The following is a 23,038-nucleotide window of genomic DNA, read 5'->3' as shown; positions in this document are numbered from 1 at the left end:
ATGTATCCAATTCAGAACCCTCCTACACTGGCTATTTATGTTTAGGTCGCTTGCTGGGACTGAGGGGTGTTGTAGTTTAATTTGTAGCTCTGTAGCTATACTTGATTGGAAACCACAGGCCCTGCCCAAGTTCTACATGTCTATGTCTGTATAAAAAGGACCCCTGACCATTAGGTCCAGTCGTGACCGACTCTGAGGTTGCGGCGCTCATCTTGCTTTATTGGGCGTTTGTCCACAGACAGCTTCCGGGTTATGTGGCCGGCATGACTAAGCTGCTTCTGGCGAACCAGAGCAGCACATTGAAATGCTGTTTACCTTCGCTCCAGAGCGGTACCTATTTCTCTACTTGCACTTTGACGTGCTTTCGAACTGCTAGGTTGGCAGGAGCAGGGACCGAGCAACGGGAGCTCACCCCGTCGCGGAGATTCGAACCGCCGACCTTCTGATCGGAAGTCCTAGGCTCTGTGGTTTAACCCACAGCACCACCCGTGTCCCTTCTATGTCTATATAGGAATACACATGATACAGAACATTTATAAATGAACAGATGCATCACAGAATGAATACTAGTTTATTCAATAGGTTGTGTTTTGTTTTCAAAATGGCATTTTCTAGTGATGAACCAGCTGTTTTAAAGTTGGAATGTGCCTGATGTGCATGGACTAGGCCAAAAGCACTGCATTAACTAAACATACTCTTTGGTATTAAAGTGGTAGCAAAAGAGGAGGAATTCAGGCATATTTGTATTAAGCTTTTGACCCATCTTTACTGAATGCTTTCTTTCTGCACTTATGGAGTCTTCCATATTGTGTTCACAGATGTTCCCTAGTGACATGAAATGAGACTGTGTGTAGCACATGTGATTAAACATGTCAACTGCAGATATTTCTACAGGGAGACACAGAAACTCTCTGATAATCAGATGGTTTCCATCTGGTGATAGTGATTTAAAAAAAAAACTTTTCAGCAGCAAATCAAATTAATTCTGCTATCTGCCCTTGTTGACAGACCCAACTGAATGCCATGCTAACTTATTTCTGGTGTTTCTCTTTGTCACTTGCAAGTAGAGTTGATAAACTGCTGGACTGGTCCACTTTTAACTCAGTTTTTGCACTAGGTTCTTTATCTGGGATTGCCGTGATGCATTCAAATCGTTTCTACAGAGAACCTTTGGTCCTAAAAATTAATTACAGCATCAATCTGTCCAGCATGGACTCACAAAACATTGTTTTGGGGTTTCAGAGCTACTGTCTTTTTAATGAATAGCTCCTCCTTACTCTTTTCCTTTAAACATCCTTCTCCCTCTGTGCTTAGTTTTCTCACATTTCTGAATCAGGCCATAGTCAACTCCTGTTTTATAGATCAGTGGTAGAGCACCCACTTTGCATGCAAAAGGTCTCAGGTTCAATCTCTGGCCTTTCCAGATAGGGCTGAGAAAGACCCCTTTGTAAAACCCTGGAGTGCTGCTGCCAGTCAACAACAACATTACCTAGCCAGATAGTCTGACTCCCTATGTTCCTGTGTGGAAGGGGAGACCTTTCCTCCTCTTTGCAGCCAGAACAATTGTTCGTAATTTTAAATTATTATTTCTTACCTTTGACAGCACAATTGCACCAATAAAAATGAAGCTTAAAAATTCCCATTTGCTCTGACTGCCAATTCAAGAATTTTAGACCACACAAGCAAACAAGAAGAAACTAATTACAGTGGTAGAAGTCACTTTAAAAGGGGGGGGGGAGGAGAAGGAAACTACTAATTGAAGAAACAGTTGCAGGAAGAAGCAGAGCATTTGCTATGACTTACTTCTGAGTAAGGAGGGACGCGGGTGGCGCTGTGGGTTAAACCACAGAACCTAGGACTTGCCAATCAGAAGGTTGGTGGTTTGAATCCCCGCGACAGGGTGAGCTCCCGTTCCTTGGTCCCTGCTCCTGCCAACTTAGCAGTTCAAAAGCACGTCAAAGTGCATGTAGATAAATAGGTAGCGCTCCAGCGGGAAGGTAAATGATGTTTCCGTGCGCTGCTCTGGTTTGCCAGAAGCGGCTTAGTCATGCTGGCCACATGACCCAGAAGCTGTAGGCCGGCTCCCTCAGCCAATAAAGCGAGATGAGCGCCGCAACCCCAGAGTCGGCCACGACTGGACCTAATGGTCAGGGGTCCCTTTACCCTTTACCTTTTTACTTCTGAGTAAACATAGTAGGATTCCTCATGGAATGGAATTGCCAGATTCTGAAATGGGGAATTTCATTTTATATCAAGTTCTGAGTAAAACCAGCATTTTAACGCCAGCTGTGGCTGACAGTGGAAAAGCAATATTGCAGAAGTTCCAAAGGACCCTAGTGTGGATGCAGCCTAAGATTCTTTAATTTTATAAATGACAATCTGCTTGTTTGACAACTCTTGATCTAGGAGTTCTTGGCTATGGAGTTCATTGCACATTTGTTCCCAACTTGCTCATCAACCACCACAGATTCACCTAAACATATATGGTGATATGCAAGCTTGGGATGTGCAACCCCAGTCAAACAAACAAAACACTACAACAGGCTTGGTGACCAGATGTGGCTCTCCAGGCATCTCTGTTTGGATCCTGGCATTTCCCCCAGTTCATGTGCTCCCCAGGTCATGCCCTGCACTGGCCCTGTTCCATCCCTTTCTTGAGTGCTTTTGCCTGACTGGAATATGTCCTTGAATTATGAACATGTTTGTATGGACGGAGGATAGAATAGGTGTTAGAGATACATGGGTGTGAGTGTAGAAACCTCTGACGTTGGTGCGGTTGGAATGTAGCCTACTGTACAAAGGGAAGAATCACATCAGTTGCTCCACCTACTTCCTTCTCTGGCTCCACCCAATCGTGGGACACAGCTCTTGGAAGGTCACTCGTCTAGCCTTTGGCCTGAAAGATTCCCCACCCCCTTCCTTACAAGCTGGAAAGCACATTAATATCACCTATCACAACAGCTGCTTTAGAACCAAAGACAAACGGTATCTCCAGAACTTGGGATTTATGTTAATGGAAAAACAATTTTGGTGGGGACAGGGTTACGTAATGTCATTGGGTTACAGCCAGAGTTTGTTCCCACTGAAAACAAGTTGCATAAAGTTAAGTTGTGACTCATTTGTCCCTTTGATTTCAACTAATTAAGTCTGAATCCCTCCAACCCATTTTTCCTATATACAGTAGATTGATTAAAAAGGGAGAGCGAGAGAGAGTTTATCAGTAGGTAAAGTAACACCAGTGATGAAAATAAATGTCTATGTGTTACTTGTGAAGACTGAAATAACAGGGTGACTAATTTAACTTGGGGTGTGGGGTGTGTGTGTGTGTATGATAATCATAGTTTACTGGGGTCACATAGTCTTATCTCTTGTTAAAGAAGCATCTTCTACAAAGAGAGTAATAGTCTACAAATAGGTTTGAACTTTTTCAGTTAATCAGTAGTGGGTCAGTTATTTCCAGTATGGTGAATTTGAACTAAATAAGTGAGCATTTCTAAGGAAGGGAGGAGAGGGAGAGAGAGAGAAAGAAAAGGGATGGGCATTGTTGTTGAGAGTGGCTTTCCACACACAAATGTGATTTGTATTTGCATTGAGTGGATTCTCTGCTACATACCTAAGTGTTTTGATATAGTACTTGCACTGAAAGTAGGTGAGATTGTTTGTCTGCTGGATGAGATGTCTATTCTTGATGAAATTATGGATGAAACCAAGGGGGCTGTTTATGTGAAAACACACACACACACACACTTTTGGGACACCTGCCACTCCTGTATCCAAGAGAACTGTAAAATAATAAGACTGTGAAAGCAAACTGGCTTTTAAAAGCTTGGGAGACTAAATGGAAAGCCACGGGGTTGACTGACAGGCTTCCTGAGCTTCATTTAGTGATCCCTTCATGAATCTGTTTCAAGACAGAGGTACAGCTTTATTGCACAGTTTGACACTCTAGAATGGGCCATCTTAGTTAAAAAGCTGCGAAGTGATTAAATCTGATAGTGGGGGGAAACCCCTGAGACAAAATTTTTGGCAGTTTTCTACTTCATGTAGAGTGCTTCAGGTCAGAGAGGTCCTGTAAATAGCCCAGTAATGGCTGGTTCCTCAGCAGGCATAAGCATGTGCTTTGAGTTTGCAAAATGATTCAGGAGCATGCTGTGAGATAGCTACTGATAACAAGCAGATGTGAAGCGTGCTTTTCAAAGTGGGGGGACCTAAGAAAGGGGAGCTACACTAGACATTAGTTGAGTCTGATTTTGGTAGGCATGATATAATTCCCATTATAACTGCTTTTGGCATTAGTGTAAGCTTTAGGGACAAGAAGAGCAAATTTGAAGGGGAAGAATGTGTCCCTTTCCTGCAGATATACGAGACCAAAAATTGCATAGGCATTTAAATGGGTTCTTTATTTATGATCTTATCTCAAAAGATTATGAGAAACAGTTTTCCAGTGACCTATAAAAGCTTTCCTTTCTGTTTTATAATATACTGAAGCATTTTAGTAATGATCCATACCCACTACCACTTTAAAACCAAAGGTATGAAAATCCACCCCTGTGCTTGGATGTGTGTGTTTACTTTAAAAGGCTTGTGTGGTTTTACCAGAAGGAACCTTTCTAAATATGGCCTGTACTAACTCCCCCTAAAGCAAACATCTCTGGCTTTGCTGGCAGAAGGCTTTGGGTACTTCATCCGTACCACAATGAAGTTCCACAGTATGCTGATTCACATGATGGGAAATGGAAAACCAGACTTCTTGGCACATTATATAAAGAGTGAGTTGCTTCTTGGTGGCTTGACAGTGTGCTACGAATGCACTGAACTCCAAGAATGCACTGGTGGACATGTATGTTGTATGCCTGAACACATTAAAAATAAGATAATCATAACCTTATGGGCCCAACGGCAAAAATTCTAGCCACTGTCCAGGAAACTGATGCAGGGAGGAGCACCTGTGACTAATTCACCCACACTCGATTCTTTAAAAACCATTTCAGGCATGTGTCCCTCTCTGCCACTGCCGTTTGATAAATCAAAGCAGGGGGACAGGGACCAAAGCAGGTGCAATGGCTTAGTTTGGGGCAAATGTCAGAAGCCTGATGTTGAATGCTGCTGCCAGCTCTGGTTACGTTTGTTCTTAAGAACACTCAGATTGAAAAACTGACCACATTCCAAAACCTGAGTCTTTTTTTTTTTTTACAGAGGTCAACTGCTGCTCAAAATTGATGCTACATGCAAAGTGGATAGGATTTTTTTTTCCCTAATTGCACAATTACATTATATAGTGATTGCATCCTTATTGGATTCACTGTTGCAGGCATAGACATTTTATTTTCTCTGCCTTTCTGTTTGTTCCTCTAGCAATGAACAAACTCAACTCTGGGGCTGTCTCATGTGCTTATTTAGCACCTTCAGCACTCCAGACGTCTAGCTTTGGAACCAATTATGTATCAAATGAATCTTCCACATCTGGGACAAGGAAAGTGGAGGTGCCCTCTAAATTTCCAGGACTACACTGGATCCCCATAGTTCAGGGTTGGGAACTTGTGCCCCTTCAGATGTTGTTGTGCTACAACTCCCAGCATTCCTGGTTTTGGCCATGCTGGGGATGGGAGTTGGGGATGGGAACAATATCTGGAAGGGCACAGGTTCCTCACCCCTGACGTAGCTCGTGTGAGCAAGCCAAACCACATGAGGCAGAAAAATGCAAAGAAGTCTGAGGGTTACTACCATGGGGATAAGAGACCTTGTACAATGCTTCAGTACACACAAAATGGAGTTTAGTAAAGAAGCAGTGGGGGATTAATTCTTTGATAACCAAAGCTGAGTTGTAGCTTTGGGGAAAGATTAATCTGGCTGGGCTCCCCAACCCCCATTAGTGGATTGAGAAGAGGGGCATGTAATTGAATCAAGACATCAGATTTTCGAAGTAATTGAGTGAGACATCAGATTTTAGAAAACATTTAAGGTGGGAAAGCTACTGAACCAAGAACCAAAATAGAAATTAGACCTAAACATTTAAAATATATTCATAAAGAACCAGGAAATACATCAGTAATTCCATCTGGCCTTGAAAGAAAACAAAAAAGGGAATTAAAATTTAATTTTACATTTATTTTGAAATCACATTGGCAGGCAAAGAATAATATGGCTGGCTACAAATCGTATGTCATTTTCTTTCAGCATATTTTGAATGCAGAACAATTGTGTGATTGTTGGGGCAAAGTCATTTCAAACAGGTTGCAAGAACTCCTAAAGGGCAAAGTGAGATCTAAGTGTTTCTCTGCAGTAGAAGAGAAATCAGTAAGGCCCAATACACTCCCAGTCCAGATTGGGGACTTACACTGGTTTTCTATTTAAAATGGCTTCCTTCTGGGTTGTTCTCTCTCTCTCTCTCTCTCTCTCTCTCTCTCTCTCTCTCTCTCTCTCAGCAGCACCTTCAGGGGCAAATAGCAACCACATGGGAGGTGAATTTCAACAGAAAACCAGTGTGAAGCTCAAATCCAGATAAATTTTGGGGGAAGTCTGTATCAGCAAAGATAAAGGAAAATACCATATTTACACGAATATAATGTGCACCTCAGTTTTCAAAACATTGAAACCAAAAAATTATTTGCTATGTCAGCTGTGTTTTTTAAGTTTGCTATTGAATCTAATGTGCCATCAAATCTAATGCACATCCTAATTTTCGCAATGTAATTTGGTCAAAAAAGGTGCACATTACATTCAAGAAATATGGTAGTGTGATTATACATAGGTGGCATTACACACCTATCAGATGCTATATGAAAAAACCTGCAATCAAACCCACTATGCTAGAGATGTTTCCAACAGTTGGGATCTTATCACATGTGGTGGAGCTGCAAGAATTTTCAATATCTTTGGAGTTTTGTAATAGATGAAGTAAGTCTTATTACAGGTAAAACGGTTCCCTGTGACCTCATATTAGCATTATCAAACTTGTTTACTGAAGATGTAAGATACGTAGTGGTAAAAGAATTATTAATCCTTTTTACGGTGGCCACCAGAAAGGTTTTAGCTCAAAACTGGAAGACAACTGCTAATTTGACACTGGAGCATGGTATGAGAAAATCTGGAAGATAGCGCTCGTTGAAAAACTAAGTTTTACAAATACACCAAACAAAGAAGATTTTGAGGAAACACGGTACATTTTTATTCACCACACCAAAAGCAAAAACAGGAAAGGACATTGTTGTCAACTCTTGGCAATCTCTGGAGTAATCTGCTAGATAATGAGCATGATATTGCCTAATACCTACTGTGTCTGTGTGTGTGTGTGTGTGTGTGTGTGAGAGAGAGAGAGAGAGAGAGAGAGAGAGAGAGACAAATGGTAAGGAGTGGGAAGTAGGAGTTCTTTTGAGTTAGGCAGTAGTTAGGCAGTTTATCTGTATTTATAGCTGAAAATGTATAAATAAAGACTATAAAGACTCCCTGTTATTTTTGCCGCAACAGTCCAACATGACTACCCCTCTAGAAATAGATAGATTATTATATTAAATAGAAATGCAGCAGAAAACTTCAAGTATTTATTTTTCAGATCAGCAGGAGACAGGTTTAATTGTTTCGAAGCCAGGGTGAATTTTAACTAAATGTTTAGTGCACATTTGCCTCCAGGGCTAGAAAGTGAGATACTTAAAGCTAGAAGCTGTGAGGAATTTATAGATTGTAAAAGGCAATTATGTTGACAGCTTTACCAGCTGATCTGTCAAAAAACAAATGACAAGGCAGTTTGTTAAAGAATAGAGACACATGAAATGTCAAGGAATCATAGACTCTTACCAAGGGTCATCTAGTCCAACCGTGCTGCGACCTTACAATGGATGGAATTGTTTCTAAGATCATTATAAAAAGGGCAGTCAAGGAGTACGGTATATTAAGCTGCCTAGAGTAGTGCCTCTAGTTAAGAACAGTTTCATGTTAAGAACGAACCTCCGGAACGAATTAAGTTCATAATTAGAGGTACCACTGTAGGGACATACTATTCCATAATAACAATAATTTTATTATTATTTATACCCCACCCACCTGATTGGGTTACCCCAGCCACACTGGGCAGCTTCCAACATATATAAAAACATAATAAAACATTAAACTTTAAAAACTTCCCTATACAAGGCTGCCTTCAGATGTCTTCTAAAGGTTATCTAGTTACTTATCTCCTTGGCTCAGGGGTCACATAACTCCATACCCTCCAACAGTTCTCTGATGAAAATAGAAACATCCAAAGCAAAAGCGGGATATTCTGGGGTTACTGAGCTATATAGTCCAACCAGGAAGGAAGGGGAGTGAGGAATGTTGCACATGTGAATACAGTGGTACCTTGGGTTAAGTACTTAATTTGTTCCGGAGGTCCATTCTTAACCTGAAACTGTTCTTAACCTGAAGCACCACTTTGGCTAATGGGGCCTCCTGCTGCCGCCATGCCACCGGAGCACGATTTCTGTTCTCATCCTGAAGCAAAGTTCTTAACCTGAAGCACTATTTCTGGGTTAGCGGAGTCTGTAACCTGAAGCGTATGTAACCCGAGGTACCACTGTAATATATGTACATGCCTCTCTGGAGGACTGGCATTGCCTTCATATTGCTTGCTGTTTTCATAACAAATGCTCTGGTTGACATCCAAACAATGTTAAGCCCATTTTAAGTCACATGATTTTAGTGGGAGACGGCTAATCATGTGAGTAATTCTCCCACTGGACCTTAAAAGTGTTTAGCTTTGGCTGAATCGTGCTCATGGAATTCTTGTTCAGAAGTTGCAGCACACAAATTCTTTATGATGGTGATGGCAACTGGTGATTGACAGTGTATATCTTTACCATTCCACATCCACAGCCATGTCTAGAGAATATTACTCAAATTAAAATGACTTTCCCTGTTTTAAATGCTGCATTAACAGTGCAGTCCTAACCTCCTGACCAGCCTTGTTGGGAATAGGTTGGTGGAGTTGTCCTTCTGATGGGCTTGTCTGGCCTGACCCCATTTGGGGTCTGCGCCATATCCATATTTGTGCTTAAAAATCCACTTTGGAGTTTAAAAGCCTTTGGTAAGATTGCGTTTTTGCAATCCTCGCCATTTAAACTGGCAGTTTAAAAGCTGTCAGCCCTAGGAGTTTAATTGTCTTGGCACATTTTTGTGGTTTGACATCCTGCTGTAACAAATCTGTGCTTTTCCTCAAAATGAACTATAGCAGTCTTGAAGTTCATAATGTTTGGTTAACATGGAATTCAGACACTTTGTGTGTGTGTCTTTTTTAAAATTCCCCCATGTTGTGGTTGAGTCTTTTTCTTCTGTCCTTTCAATTAAGATATGTTGTATTTAATCACAGTAGGGTATTGTTTGGTGGTTCCCTATAATTAATGGCTAAGGCTGCTGAAGTGTGTAATTAGGCTTTTTATCTATTCATTCTGTATCTCTGGCCTACAATGAGCAAGAGCAAAGTCATAAGCAAAATGACTGGGTTATAAAAAAAATAAGTGAGAGATTATGGTCAAACTGGATAATGAGGTTTCTTCCATTCAGTGAAAAGGTTTGCGTACAGTACATACAACCAGAAGTATTTCCTTTTATGAAACTCTTCTAGAGAAAATAATGGCATCCTTTTGGGACACTTTATTATGTCAGATATGGAAGAAAGGGGATGTGGATGGCGCTGTGGGTTAAACCACAGAACCTAGACTTGCTGATCAGAAGGTTGGCTGTTCAAATCCCCACGACGGGGTGAGCTCCCGTTGCTCGGTCCCTGCTCCTGCTCCTAGCAGTTCGAAAGCACGTCAAAGTGCAAGTAGATAAATAGGTACCACTCTGGTGGGAAGGTAAATGGCATTTCCATGCGCTGCTCTGGTTCGCCAGAAGCGACTTAGTCATGCTGGCCACATGACCCAGAAGCTGTATGCCGGTTCCCTCAGCCAATAAAGTGAGATGAGCGCCGCAACCCCAGAGTCGTCTGCGACTGGACCTAATGGTCAGGGGTTCCTTTACCTTTACCTTTTATAGGAGAAAGGATTTATGAAGGGATGCAGCAGTTGAATCAGTGGTTTTGCAAACGAGATCTTTCCTGCCCCTTCATGTGTACAGAGCTTTAAGAAACTGGGCCAATGATTTTCAAAGAGAAATAAAAATCCTATTGAAATTCAATGGCATGGATGCATTTATACTTGTCTGAAAGACCAAATGTTAGCATATTTCATGAGGTTCCCACTGGCAACAGTTTTTCTGCCCCTTTGCACATATTTTTATTTTAGCTTTAATCTTTTATTTTATTTTATTTTATTTTATTCCTTTATAAATGAAAATCTTTCAATAAAATATCAATTAACACCCCCCACCCTTTTTGGCCCTAATAGGGCTTTCCAGAGCCAGTAAAATCTATTTTAAGCAGATGAAGAACGTCATAACTGCCCCCAAACTCTTTCCCCACACACCCTGCGAAATGATTATCTGAAGCTCAGAACCAGAGTTTACATTTGGGCCTTGTCTTGATAAACAATCCAGATATTAATTTCAACAGATTCTTTAGAGCTTTGTTGCTTTGCTTTGCTTTACATTAAAGATAGGATATTATGTTTTCACCTAAGATAGTAAAGCAAGGCTCAGAGAAATAACTCAATGAGAGAGGCTAACATTCAAAAGAATGACATATGAAATTAAATATATTAAGGAGTCTGCCGCCTTGAAAAGCATCCCTCTCCTTCCTGAAAAGGGGCAAAACATGTTTTTTTTTTCATTCTTGAGTAGTAAAACTGTTTATCTGCAGCTCCAAAAGAATCTGCAGATGGAGACCCCCCACCTGAGAACAAAGTCCCCGGTCACTGGAATGTAATACTAGAAAAACAAATACTACAAAGGCTAGTAACAGGAGGATGTCTTTCTAGCTTGTTTTTGTGTGACCATCTTGGCTCCCGGAGAAAGGGGGTCCCCAAAACATGTGTACCAGCTGGATCCCTTTGTACTGAATTTCAGTCTGTTTAGCCAGATGTCTTCCCAACAGTGACGAAAAAACAGAGCTCTTATTCTAATAAGTCAGGAAACAGAAAAGTGTGTCAAGTGAAAGGAGGCCCATTGTCTCCCATCTGATATTTATTAAACGTTGTTTAAGTCAGCAATGAGAAATGTGCAACATCCGGAAGTGACCCCGACTCTCTGGTATGCTCAACCAGTGACAAAAGTCTGGGAGCAGCTCAACATTAAAGCCATGTGCTCAGATTGCATAACAGAGTGTGCAAACCATGGGATGGTAATAACAAATGAAAATCTGATGCAGACTAAGCTCAGTTCTGCATGACTTAATGTATGACCTCTAAACAAAACCATGTATACAATACTAGTCTAACAAAATGTCAAAAAGCTCTTAAGAATAAGATGGTTCTTGCACACTTCTTTTTTCATGCAGAAAAGTTTCTTTTAATATCAGTTAAAAGAAAAGCACCCTTGTGTATGCACATATGATAAAAATGAATATATCTGCTTTTTGAAATGCTGCAGTTTTGTTAGCTGTGTTCAGATGACATTTAAAGCTAAGGTTTAGCATTGCAAGAATGAGCCTAGCCTTCCCTCGCCACCCCCAGATTTATCCAATGCTCCCTGCTGCAAGGAGGAGATCAGAAGGTTCCAAGTTACATTTCAGATTAAATGCAGTTTAGAGTTGTCATCAGAGCCCTATAGTGTAGCTAACTTTAACTATGGTTATTGAAAACAAGCTAGCTTCATAAAGTTCAATTTGAAGTTGCCTCGTTTCTAGTAATCATAGTTAAAATTAACCACGGTTTGTTTGGATTTGGATGATATGACAAGCTGTGGTTAATAAAAACAAAAAGGAAAGTGAAAGTTTCCAAACCCATCCTTACCACAGGGAAAAGGCGAGTGCACAAGTCCAGTAAGAATGCTTGGCTCATTCTAAAGAATAGTGTAGCATTATGCCTGAACCCCACTGGTTTTCCACTAGTGTGAGGGTTCTTAAACTGTGGTCTGTGCACAACTGGTAGGCCATTAGTTTTGTTCAAGTGTTCCACATCATTTCTGTAGCTGAAGAGGAGTTGAAGATAGGAGGTGGCACACCTATAAGATTAAATATTCATTCTTATTTTTAGTTGCCTTTTATTTCCTTGAATTGGTAAGAAAACTAGAAGAAATAAAAGATCAATAAAATACAATTTTAAAATATCATACAGCATCTAATATAGAGCATTATAATTGTTACAACAGGCAGGAAAATCATTATTTCGTCTGCCAAGACCCTCAGCAACTTCAAGTGGTCCCTAGACAAGAAGGTTTGGGAGCCACTGCACTGGGGCCTTCATGGAGCAAGGATGGTTCCACAGTTCTGCTGTTTTTCTAACGGAAACCTCCAGAGAGCACCAGATCTTATTGAAAGTATCCTGGGAATGCTTACTGTCATGGTCCAGGACACAGATGTGAAAATTTAAAAGCTTAACAGAATAAAAATGTAAAACACCTGAAAAGCATTGAAGGTGAAAAGCCCGAAACATGAAAAATGACATAGAGTTAGATCTAAAATCTTCATTTTCTTTTGCAGGCATTCAAGAAGGAACACAATGCACCAAGTGTAAAAGCAACTGGGCACTGAAGTTTTCCATCATACTGTTGTATATATTATGTGCCTTGTTAACAATAACAGTAGCCATTCTTGGATACAAAGGTATGTATCACATCTATAACAGCTGCCTTTTGAGTAGGAATCCAAGAAAAAGGGATGAAAGGAAATATTTATAAATAAAAGGATTTTTCAGATTCAGTATGATATGATTTCAGAAAAGGCTATTCTGATATATATTTCAGTATTAGAACTGTTATTTTCAAAGACTTATTAATATACATTCATCCCGATCTGTACATATTTACTTGTAAATAAGAGCCTGTTTATGCAGTTGCAACATCCAGAAATTATGTACATATGGCAGGCTATTAGGGAATGTGTACCATCTGCGCACACATGAACTTAATTTCTGCAATCCTTAAGCTACCCAGGCCTTTATTTTTTTACGGATAAGGGTCACAGAAATTAGGAATATATGTATATGTCCCAGGTCACATGTTATTTCACATGTATAGTGAATTGTACACAAACAGTCCTTGAAATCCTACCAATTACAGAATTTCCAGCCTTAGACTATGTTGATTACCAGGGAACTGACTTTCATGTAAGTGAGCTTTGGAAAAGGAATGTAAACTTTGGGAGAGAAGAAAATTCTTTGTATGGAAGAGGTTAACATATATTCCATTGGGAACTCTATCCAGGTAAATCCATCTTTGTCAACCTTCATGAGGATGGAGCCTTCATTCCCAAACAAATATATTGTAATGTAATTCCTGGAGATATTTTGTCCTAAGGAATTTTGTGGTCGTGAAACTTCTAGTAGCAATTGGCTGAGCCACTGAGAGAATGAAATTGTCAACAATATTAAAGTGTGGGGGTTTTTTAACCCCACACAATATCAAATGTTTGGGGTGGATAAAACTTTTAAACACTTGTTTTGTTCTTGGTGCCATTTCAGGAGATTTGGCAACAGGGACAAGGCTTCCTATGGTGGTGCCATGACTCTAGAATTGAAATGGGGGAAGTCAAGCTCTCTAATTAGTTTATGCCAACTCTGTTTAATGGTGTAGTCCTTTTGAATTATTGCTAAGATACTGTTTTTATTGTTCCAGTTGTAGAAAAAATGGACAATGTTACTGGAGGAATGGAAAATTCACATAAAAGATATGCTGAGAAACTCACAACAGTGGAGGGTGACCTGAAAAAATTGGGTAATTCATATGCAAACAAAAGCAGTATGTTAATTATTGTTTAGTTTATTGACTGATCAGATTTCCTTGTCAGTTTGTTGTTGTTTAGTCATTTAGTCGTGTCCGACTCTTCGTGACCCCATGGACCAGAGCACGCCAGGCACTCCTGTCTTCCACTGCCTCCCGCAGTTTGGTCAAACTCATGCTGGTAGCTTCGAGAACTAATCAGATTTCCTTGCCAGTTAATTAGTACTTAAACCCTATTCAAGAGCAGTGGTGTTGGTTTTTCAATGGAGAAACCTATATTGTTGGAACTATTCCCAGAAGGGAGGAAATATTTTATGCCTAATCTCTTGCAGAAACCCAGCTTGTCCCACGCATAGGGATGGAAGAGAAATCAAATTCAGTTCACATTTAAAGATAAACCTTACCCAGTTTGCACTTTCCAAAAGAATTCACAAACTGAAACGTAGCCATCCTTCAAAGTTTGCACTTCTAATAATTTTGCAATGGTGTTCTGCAGGCAATGCCGATCTCCATGAGATTCATTCATATGTACTCTAGTGAAAATTAGGACCTCTTATGGCACCAGTGGCACTTAAGTGCACCATTGGGTTTTATGTTAAAGAAAAAGGAACTATCAGATTATGTTGTCTTAAAGGAAAAGGGGCCGTTATTCTGTTCTTTTGGCCATATGCCAAAATATTTTTGGTTTGTTTCATCTGTTGAATTAACAAAGAAGCAAACTCTATTAAAGCAAAGTTCCTCTGCTAAATAATAAGCTACAAAATCACCCCTGAATTATTATTTTTTTGCTCTCCTTTTTTTTTTTTAGATTACCAAGCTGCAGAGAAAGCTGTGAGCACCAACACAGAGCTTTCAAGCTTCAAGGCTGACATTCTGGCCCTCCGCCAACAGCTTCATGAGATTTCAGAGAAAACAGCAAAGAACAAAGATACACTGGAGAAGTTGCAGGAGTCTGGGAACATGTTAGATGAGCGGCAGAGCCAAATGAAAGGTGTTTTGGATAGCAACTCTTTCATGATTTTAAGTGTCAACAAAACTCTCCAAGCTTACAATGGCTACATCAACGACCTTCAGAAAGACACGAGTAACATTCAGACAAGTTTGCAAAGTCAAATGCACTCACATAACATAGTCATCATGAATCTGAACAATCTCAATCAGACCCAAGTTCAGCAAAGAGATCTTATTAGTGCTTTGCAGAGATCTGTGGATGATACAAGTCAAGCTATCCAAAGGATCAAAAGCGACTTTCAAAACCTTCAGCAGGTTGCCCTCCAAGCACGGAAGGACACAGACTGGCTCAAAGAGAAAGTGCAGAATTTGCAGACATTAGCAGCCAATAACTCAGCTTTGGCCAAAGCTAATAATGATACACTTGAGGATATGAGCAGTCAGCTTAGCTCATTCAGTGGACAGATGGAGAACATCACCACTATTGCACAAGTCAATGAACAAAGTTTGAAGGAGCTCCAAGAACGCCATAAAGAATATGAAAATGGAACATCTGCCAAGTTTAGCCAGCAAGAAGACCGATTTCAAAACTTTGAGAAAGATATTGTCAACATCATTAGTAATATTAGCTACACGGCTCATCACTTGCGGACACTAACTAGCAACCTCAACGATGTCCGGACAACATGCACAGATACTCTTAGTAAACATACAGACGAGCTGACTTTTATGAACAACACATTAGCTAATATTCGCCTGGATGCAACTGCTCTCAGGATGCAACAGGATGTGATGAGGACAAGATTAGATATTGAAGTATCCAATTTATCTGTAGTAATGGAAGAAATGAAGTTGGTAGATTCTAAACATGGCCAGCTCATTAAGAATTTCACAATACTACAAGGTGAGAAATGTCTCAGATAATCCACTATACATAGTGCCAAGATACTGACTAGTAATGTTTGTTTCTCCCTGCAATGTTAATATCATCATAAATCATGGCCATGGGTGCTAGTGCAAGTGGGTAGCACGACTCACTCAGCCTAAGCTGTACAATTACTGTTGTGCCAGAAACCACAATATTTCTGTCCCCCTCTGTGCATTGCTTAGGAAGCACTTGTTCTTTGTGGTACTACATCTTGAACTTTCCAATCTGGTGCTATCTGAATTTCTGGGACTGAACTACTGAAGGGTCCTTACTTTTCCTTAACACTAACTTGGCCAATGGTTCTGCACCTAAATATTCTGTAGTATGGCTGCATGTGCTTGTTTGATAGCCTATGATGTTCTAAATTGTACTTGCCTTTTGACTATGAACCACCACCTTGATTAACTTGGCTACAGAATGAATACATGGTGTCTGTTTCATAGAGTGCATAAATGCCTTCTTATAAAATACAGTTTCTGCTTTCTGCATGTCTGCCTGTGTTCTCTGCAAGTTTGCTGTTGGTCTGAGTAGCCGAAAAGGAAATAGTGCTACATATGCATGAAAATGGCTGTATATTTTATGCCCAATCTGTTAAATTTGACATAAAGTGTCAAAGAGAGGTCAAATCTGTGAGATAGGCCGTAAAACTTTAATCACTGGGGATTCAAAGCATTTTTATTTTTGAGGTGATTTTTAACTCAGTATATTTCTGTGTTAGGGAATGAAATAGTAAATGTTATGCCCTCTCCTCTAAGTGGTTAGTTAAAGATAATTACTCAATTAAACACTCTTCAAGTTCTACTGTAGGATTTCAAAAAGTTGGAAGATGTGCAATGCCAAGAAATACCAAGAAACACAAACAAAATCCCAAATGATATGGGATGTCTGTACTTGGGGGCAGGGGGTGATTAATGCTAAATGCACATTTCCTGAACAAAGTCAAATAAAAAGTCAATGAAAAGCAGCAGAAGGGAAAGTTGGGCATTACTGACTGCCGAAACATGCATAAAGGACATTGGGAAAAAAGTTAATACTTTGATAATGTAGAACTACTTTTCACGTTAAATGCAGGAATTAAAGGCACCTATTGGTATGTGGCACTAGATGAGATATAGTATATATATGCTATTGTGGTGGATTTTGAAGCACAATTATGTGGAAGCCCACAGTTTCAAGTATTTCAAAATTTAATATAAATTGTGGATTAGTTTCCACTCACAGAAATAAATGTAAGAAGAAATAAGCATTTTCATCAATTAATGTTGACCAGTTGATCTTGACCTTCCTAACTTAATTTGCAGCTTAATATTCCCAACAATTACCTATCCTCTTGCATTTGCCTGTAATTGAAATTTTGTACCATCTCAATCATGGGACGCGGGTGGCGCTGTGGGTAAAAGCCTCAGCGCCTAGGGCTTGCCAATCGAAAGGTCAGCGGTTCGAATCCCCGCGGCGGGGTGCGCTCCCGTTGCTCGGTCCCAGCGCCTGCCAACCTAGGGGTTCGAAAGCACCCCCGGGTGCAAGTAGATAAATAGGGACCGCTTACTGGCGGGAAGGTAAACGGCGTTTCCGTGTGCTGTGCTGGTTCGCCAGATGCAGCTTTGTCATGCTGGCCACGTGACCCGGAAGTGTCTTCGGACAGCGCTGGCCCCCGGCCTCTTGAGTGAGATGGGCGCACAACCCTAGAGTCTGTCAAGACTGGCCCGTATGGGCAGGGGTAACTTTACCTTTACCTTTACCATCTCAATCAAATCAGTGGCTTTTCTCTATAGGAATTAATTTTTAATACATAATCTAGTAGGTAAAGGAGTGTTTCAGCCCTGAAATACCAATTCCTACTTAGGTGGAAATGAATGAAAAATATTAGTTGCACTGTCCCCAAACAATTCAGTTTTAGCAAAAACAGTATCAGATAGTTAGTTAATGCTGTGTTCAGAACATTCTGAAATAGCCACTAAAATAAGTTTTTTGCTGGTTTTTCATTTGTTCTGATTATCAAGAATTTGATAGGTATCGACTATGTATCCATTTGTTAACTCAGGCATACCTCCTGACATGCAGTATGTGTGCTATTATACCATAGACATAAACTCAAAAAAATATGCCGCAAAGCCAACAGAGGTAAGTTTTATCCTCCTCCTTTAGTAATGGAACTGGAGATCATCCAATGCAGCGGAAAGGTGGGAGATTCAGGACTGACAAAAGAAAGTACATCTCACACAGCATAAAATTAGAGAATTCATTACTACATGATGTACTTGAAGGAAACCAACTTAGATGGCTTCAAAGGGGGATTAGACAAATCCATTGAAGATGAGACTATTTAATGGCTCCTAGTCATGATGGCTATATGCTACCTCCAGTATCAGAGGCAATCTGTCTCTGAATACCAGTTCCTGCGAATCATGTCCCAGGCCGCTGTGAGAACAGGACCCTAGACTAGATAGGCCTTTGGTCTTACCAGCAGGGCTTTTCTTATGCTCCTAAACCTGTTCCAGTCTCTTTGCCCACATACATATACACAGTCCTTGGTACTGTGATGCAGCACTCCAGTGTTTTTACTGTAATTTAATTTTATTATATAGAACTGCCATATTAACTTTCGCCTTATGTTCAAATTATTTCAGGACCTCCAGGCCCAAGAGGTCCCAAGGGGGACAGAGGCCCCCAAGGCCCTACCGGCCTTACTGGGCCCAAAGGACAAAAAGGAGAAAAAGGTGAACCAGGACCACCAGGACCTCAAGGTGAAAAGGGACCAATTGGACCAGCCGGACCACCGGGTGAAAAAGGCGGGAAAGGTTCCAGAGGTTCACCTGGATCCAAAGGCCAGAGAGGTTCAACGGGGAAGACTGGTCTGCCAGGACCTAGTGGAGAACCAGGACTACCTGGACCACCTGGCAAAGATGGCCCCCCTGGCCCACAGGGCCCCCCTGGGCCTCAAGGTCTACAAGGAATTGTTGGGGAGCCAGGAATACCTGGTCCACGTGGGCTGCCTGGTCTGCCTGGTGCACCTGGAATGCGTGGACTACAGGGCCAACCTGGACCTCCTGGCCCACCAGGTCCAGGAATACCGGTGGCACTACAAAGCGAGGCTAATGGTAAGCTCTTTGCTCACATACATCTCTACCAGTCTGTCTGTGTCTCAAAGTGACTTATAGTCAAATTGTATCTGATTTGCCCTTTATACTTGTCAGAAAATAGATTTAAAGGCCGGATTGTTAGAAAGATATGACTGCAGCTCTATGAATGGAAATGCCATTCAAGTTATATTCTGGAGTCGGTATTGTTTGTCAAATTGATTGGATCCTAAATTGTGGAATGTCACTGTACTACAATACAGTGGTGTCCAGACATTTAGGAACTGATCACATCAATTCAGGTATTTATGGGGGCCCAATTTTCTATCGCTCACTGGCTGAACAAAAGTGTTCCATGTTTCAGGTTGTCCTGTTTACTGGAAGAATTTTTCGGGCAATTGTTACTACTTTTCATCGGAAAGAGCCATTTTTGAAGACGCAAAGGCTTTCTGTGAAGAAAAATCATCACATTTGGTTTTTATAAACAGTAAAGAGGAGCAGGTATAAACCGCATCTGATACTCTGACAACTAGAGGTGGAACCTCAGCAACATGGATATCAAAATATTGGTGGGGAATAGCAGGGGTTATTACATAGCTCAGTTTTCCAACAGTTCCAACTCCAAACTCAGTAAGGGCCTATTTGCACAAAAGAGTGACGTGGGGAATTTCATGGCTGTTGCTGATAAAGAGTACTAGTAACTTCCTTAAAAAGTGCCGACAATGTTTATTTTTAGGGCCAAGCTACATGGAGCTGTGCTTCATCTCCTGAATTTTTCTTTTACTGAATTGATTAGACGTTGCCAATTGTTGAAAACAGTATCAGTGAGTGAGGAAGTATCACTCTTTCCCGTCATACTATTTTCCCCAGTCAAAATTCTGCCCTATCCATGGCATTATTGGCCCCACAGGGGAAAATAATACCTTTTGCTTTCTAGACAGTTGTCAGTGTGACACCTGTGTGATATGCACCCAAAGATCCTCTCTGGTGCCCACACAGTGCTGCTCCCCCCAAACCTCCCACCTTTGAAATTAAACTTGAAAAGATAATTCTTTTGTAGCTAATTAAAGGCTTTTTATCCAGCCTAACTGCTGGTGAAGGGGAGAGTGGGTATTCACGTCTGTGGCTGTGGTGTGTGCCTGCATGCGAGCATGGTTGCAGTGTGTGCATGGTGCTCACAATAGTTCATCCAGTTTGCAAATGTGCCCATGGGCACAAAAAAGTTGGCGACCCCTCTACTAGCTTGACTGAGGGTGTGGAGGTTAATGTTGATTGGAAAAACAGCACCAAGAAAATGTGTTGAACATACCCTACCCTTTCCCTCCTACTGCTTTTTACCAACTGGCAGACCTCTTCCTCACAGCTATATTTCACTAAAAAGAAACGGAGGAGAGGTGGGAATCACCCATGGATCTCGCAAGGCATGTAGCTCGACTCTATAAGGGTGCTTGCTAATAGGCAATTGTCTGAAGCAAAAGTGGTCACTGTTTAATTAATATTTATGTTAACTATAATTTGATAATTAATAGGTTATAAGCAATGGAACTCAAAACCACCAGTAGTCAACTTAGAATAAAAGGGACTCGAGGGACTTTTATGCCCAAAGACTTTACATGTTTTGAGATATGGAATAACGCAACCAGTACTTTCTTCTGTACACAGCAATGGCTAAAAAAACAGGTTGTTGCAAAAGGCAGCTTCTGGATTGGCCTCACGGACTCAGTGAAAGAAGATGAATGGCGATGGCTGGATGGAACCTTACCAGAATATATGTACGTGTAGGAAGGATATGAATTGTTCTTTGTTTTTGCTACTGTTCTTGCTATTGGATTTTTTATTTGTCACCATGCAGACAGGATGCTGCAGATGGGAAAGAGTGCTGCCACCCTCTGAAGAAATGCTTTGCCATAAAATGTTGTTATCTTTTGCTCTTCTATACTCAGGCTTTCTCTCTCTTGTATTCACAAGGTTTTATTTTCTTGCCAAAAAAGAAGATGGATCATTGAGTAAAAGAATCATAGAGCCATAATAAGTCAAGTTTGTTAAGGAATTTTATTGCGAACTGGGGATAGAGTAATCACAGATATTTTTTATCTTGGACTCATTCTTCATTTTTTAATAATTTGTATTACAACTGCCCATAAAGAGAGGCCATAATGTTACAGGAAAATATTCTCTATTATTTTCAGTGAAACTTACTAGAAGATCAAACTGAGCAAGCTCCTTTTAAACTGTAATCAGGGTGTTCAATGTTTCATTTAGGGCCAAAGTTGGATCACAGAAACTGAAATCTGTTATTCCCACCAAGTGAAATAATGCCTGTCTCCTACAGACACAATCTGTCTAACATTTGGCACTTTGTTAAGGATGTAACACAAAATTGGCTAGTGCTGTCTTATCTTGATGAAATCCCCAGTTACTTAACTGAAATCACCTTCCTAAAACAAGCATAACTCAACATGAAGTTAAATCTTTGAATTCTCAGTGTTCTAGATCTTTGAAGATTTAGTGTTCAATCTTTGAGAGCAAATGACCAAGTGAAGTCAACAAAGGTGATACCTCTAAATTCACATTCTGTCTCTCTCAACACATCCTGAGCCCTTCATATCTTTCTATGAATTCTATGTGTATATAAATATTAGAACATAGTATCCTTCCACTTCTCTTTAACCCTGTCAGGTTAGCAGGCTTTTTATTGAATTTTCAAAAAAGAAACAAAAACAGTCAAATAATACAAACTAAATTAGAATAAATCAAGTCCAGACCAAATCAGTGGTTAGACATCCAAGCAAATAGATTTGTATGAAGAGCCTATATATTAGGGAACTTCCTATCTTTATTGTGTTTATGGAAAGTCACCTTCTCATCTGCTGCCAATTGAGTCATGTCCTCTGTCCACAGTATGATGGGGAGGGGGGCAGGTGGAACAGACTGCTGCTTCCAGTATTGAAGCATTAGACATTTATCCACCATGAGTGCCTTTAGAAGCAGTTAAATTATCCTTCAATCGAATATTAACATCTATAAATCAGTGAGCTATTCTTGAGGGGCGCCATATCTGGATAGAAGGGCAGAGGAAAGTATATTTTAGTTTATAAATTATAAATATGCTGTGCTTGATTCTAATACAAAGGGCTCACATTTTTGAGAATCTGCCATAGTATGTGGGGATAAAATATATAGGGCTGTATAGTGGGAGTTTGCTTGCATATTGCATGGGAGGTAAGGAAGTGGACATGATAATACAGCCCAAGTCACATAAAAACAAAATATGAAAGAAGTTTAAATATGAGAGGTTTGAAGCCGTACCTAACTTGCAGTTTCACAGGCAGAAAGCCAGGCACGCAGAGCTGTTCCTACTTTCATTTGAACCACAGATTGAAACTGTCTTCATTTTTAGTATAGAGTGCAATTTAGGGAAGTACACTTGCTGTTTATCATCTGAAATCTGGGAGGGTCTGATTTTATCTGAATCCAAATTGCCATTTTATTTCTCTCTCTTTCAAACACAGAAGGCATAGACACATGTGACTTTTTATGCAGCACCTCTGAACTTTTTTCAGTGTTTATCTTATGTTGTGTTTTGCATGTTCCTTTGTGATCTAAAGACCAACAGTCACTTCAGCTAAATGTAATTGTCTTTTTCTAGAAAACTTGGTGCCTTCCTAAAATGTCACTCAGACTCCATGAGCTCGACAAACATGTTCTTGAATCCTTATATTATTTAGCTTTGGGTGCTGTGCATCCACTTCAGCCAGCAGCCACAGCCCTGCACATAATAAGCTGTTTCTTCAACACAGATGATCCTTTAAAATCCTGAGATTGGCAGCACATTCCATTTAATAAATCAAGTGATTTTGGGCCCATCATGTAAAATTTTCAGCAGAATACTAACTTACTCTGTAAAGGCTAAAGGACTTGTTAGGATTTTTTGTTCATTTCCAATCTGAAATGTAATTTGCTACACAAACAGTATATTTTTCTTCCAAAGATGCAACAGAGGGTTGAAGAAACATAGGCAGAAAAGCCATCTTTGCCAAAGTGTTGGCTGGTTAACTGTGAATATGCCTTGGGTTTGTGGTATTTTAAAACTCTTATTTCCATGTATTGGATAACAAGAAACTACCAGTTTGCTTTGATTTGGGGATGCATATGCAAATCCAGCAGGAAGACATCCTTATGTCACAGTAGCTTATCTGCAGCTGCAGAGGAAGCAGCTAAATGCTGCCCCATGACTACTCCATCCCCTTCTTACGCATCCTTGTCCATCCCCAAATCAGAACAAAGTTCATTGGAC

The 23,038-nt window shown here is 40.4% G+C and overlaps 1 protein-coding gene across 3 annotated transcripts in view; it reads left to right on the top strand.

The window, feature by feature from the left end:
- COLEC12 (collectin subfamily member 12) overlaps nucleotides 1–23,038 on the top strand; it is a 75,132-nt gene that overhangs the window by 49,019 nt on the left and 3,075 nt on the right. The window contains exons 3-8 of one of the 3 annotated variants that reach the window (XM_053396420.1): nucleotides 12,548–12,670; nucleotides 13,681–13,779; nucleotides 14,594–15,640; nucleotides 18,292–18,762; nucleotides 19,106–19,242; nucleotides 20,404–20,513. In XM_053396420.1, coding sequence (XP_053252395.1) covers nucleotides 12,548–12,670; nucleotides 13,681–13,779; nucleotides 14,594–15,640; nucleotides 18,292–18,762; nucleotides 19,106–19,242; nucleotides 20,404–20,513 — 1,987 coding nt within the window. The remainder of the gene's footprint in view (nucleotides 1–12,547; nucleotides 12,671–13,680; nucleotides 13,780–14,593; nucleotides 15,641–18,291; nucleotides 18,763–19,105; nucleotides 19,243–20,403; nucleotides 20,514–23,038) is intronic. The other 2 variants (XM_053396421.1, XR_008331494.1) reach the window with 2 other exon arrangements.

This window comes from Podarcis raffonei, chromosome 7 (assembly GCF_027172205.1).
Source record: "Podarcis raffonei isolate rPodRaf1 chromosome 7, rPodRaf1.pri, whole genome shotgun sequence".
Classification (NCBI taxonomy): Eukaryota; Metazoa; Chordata; class Lepidosauria; order Squamata; family Lacertidae; genus Podarcis; species Podarcis raffonei.
Note: the sequence above shows the minus strand (reverse complement) of the source record. Positions and strands in the feature narration are given on the sequence as shown.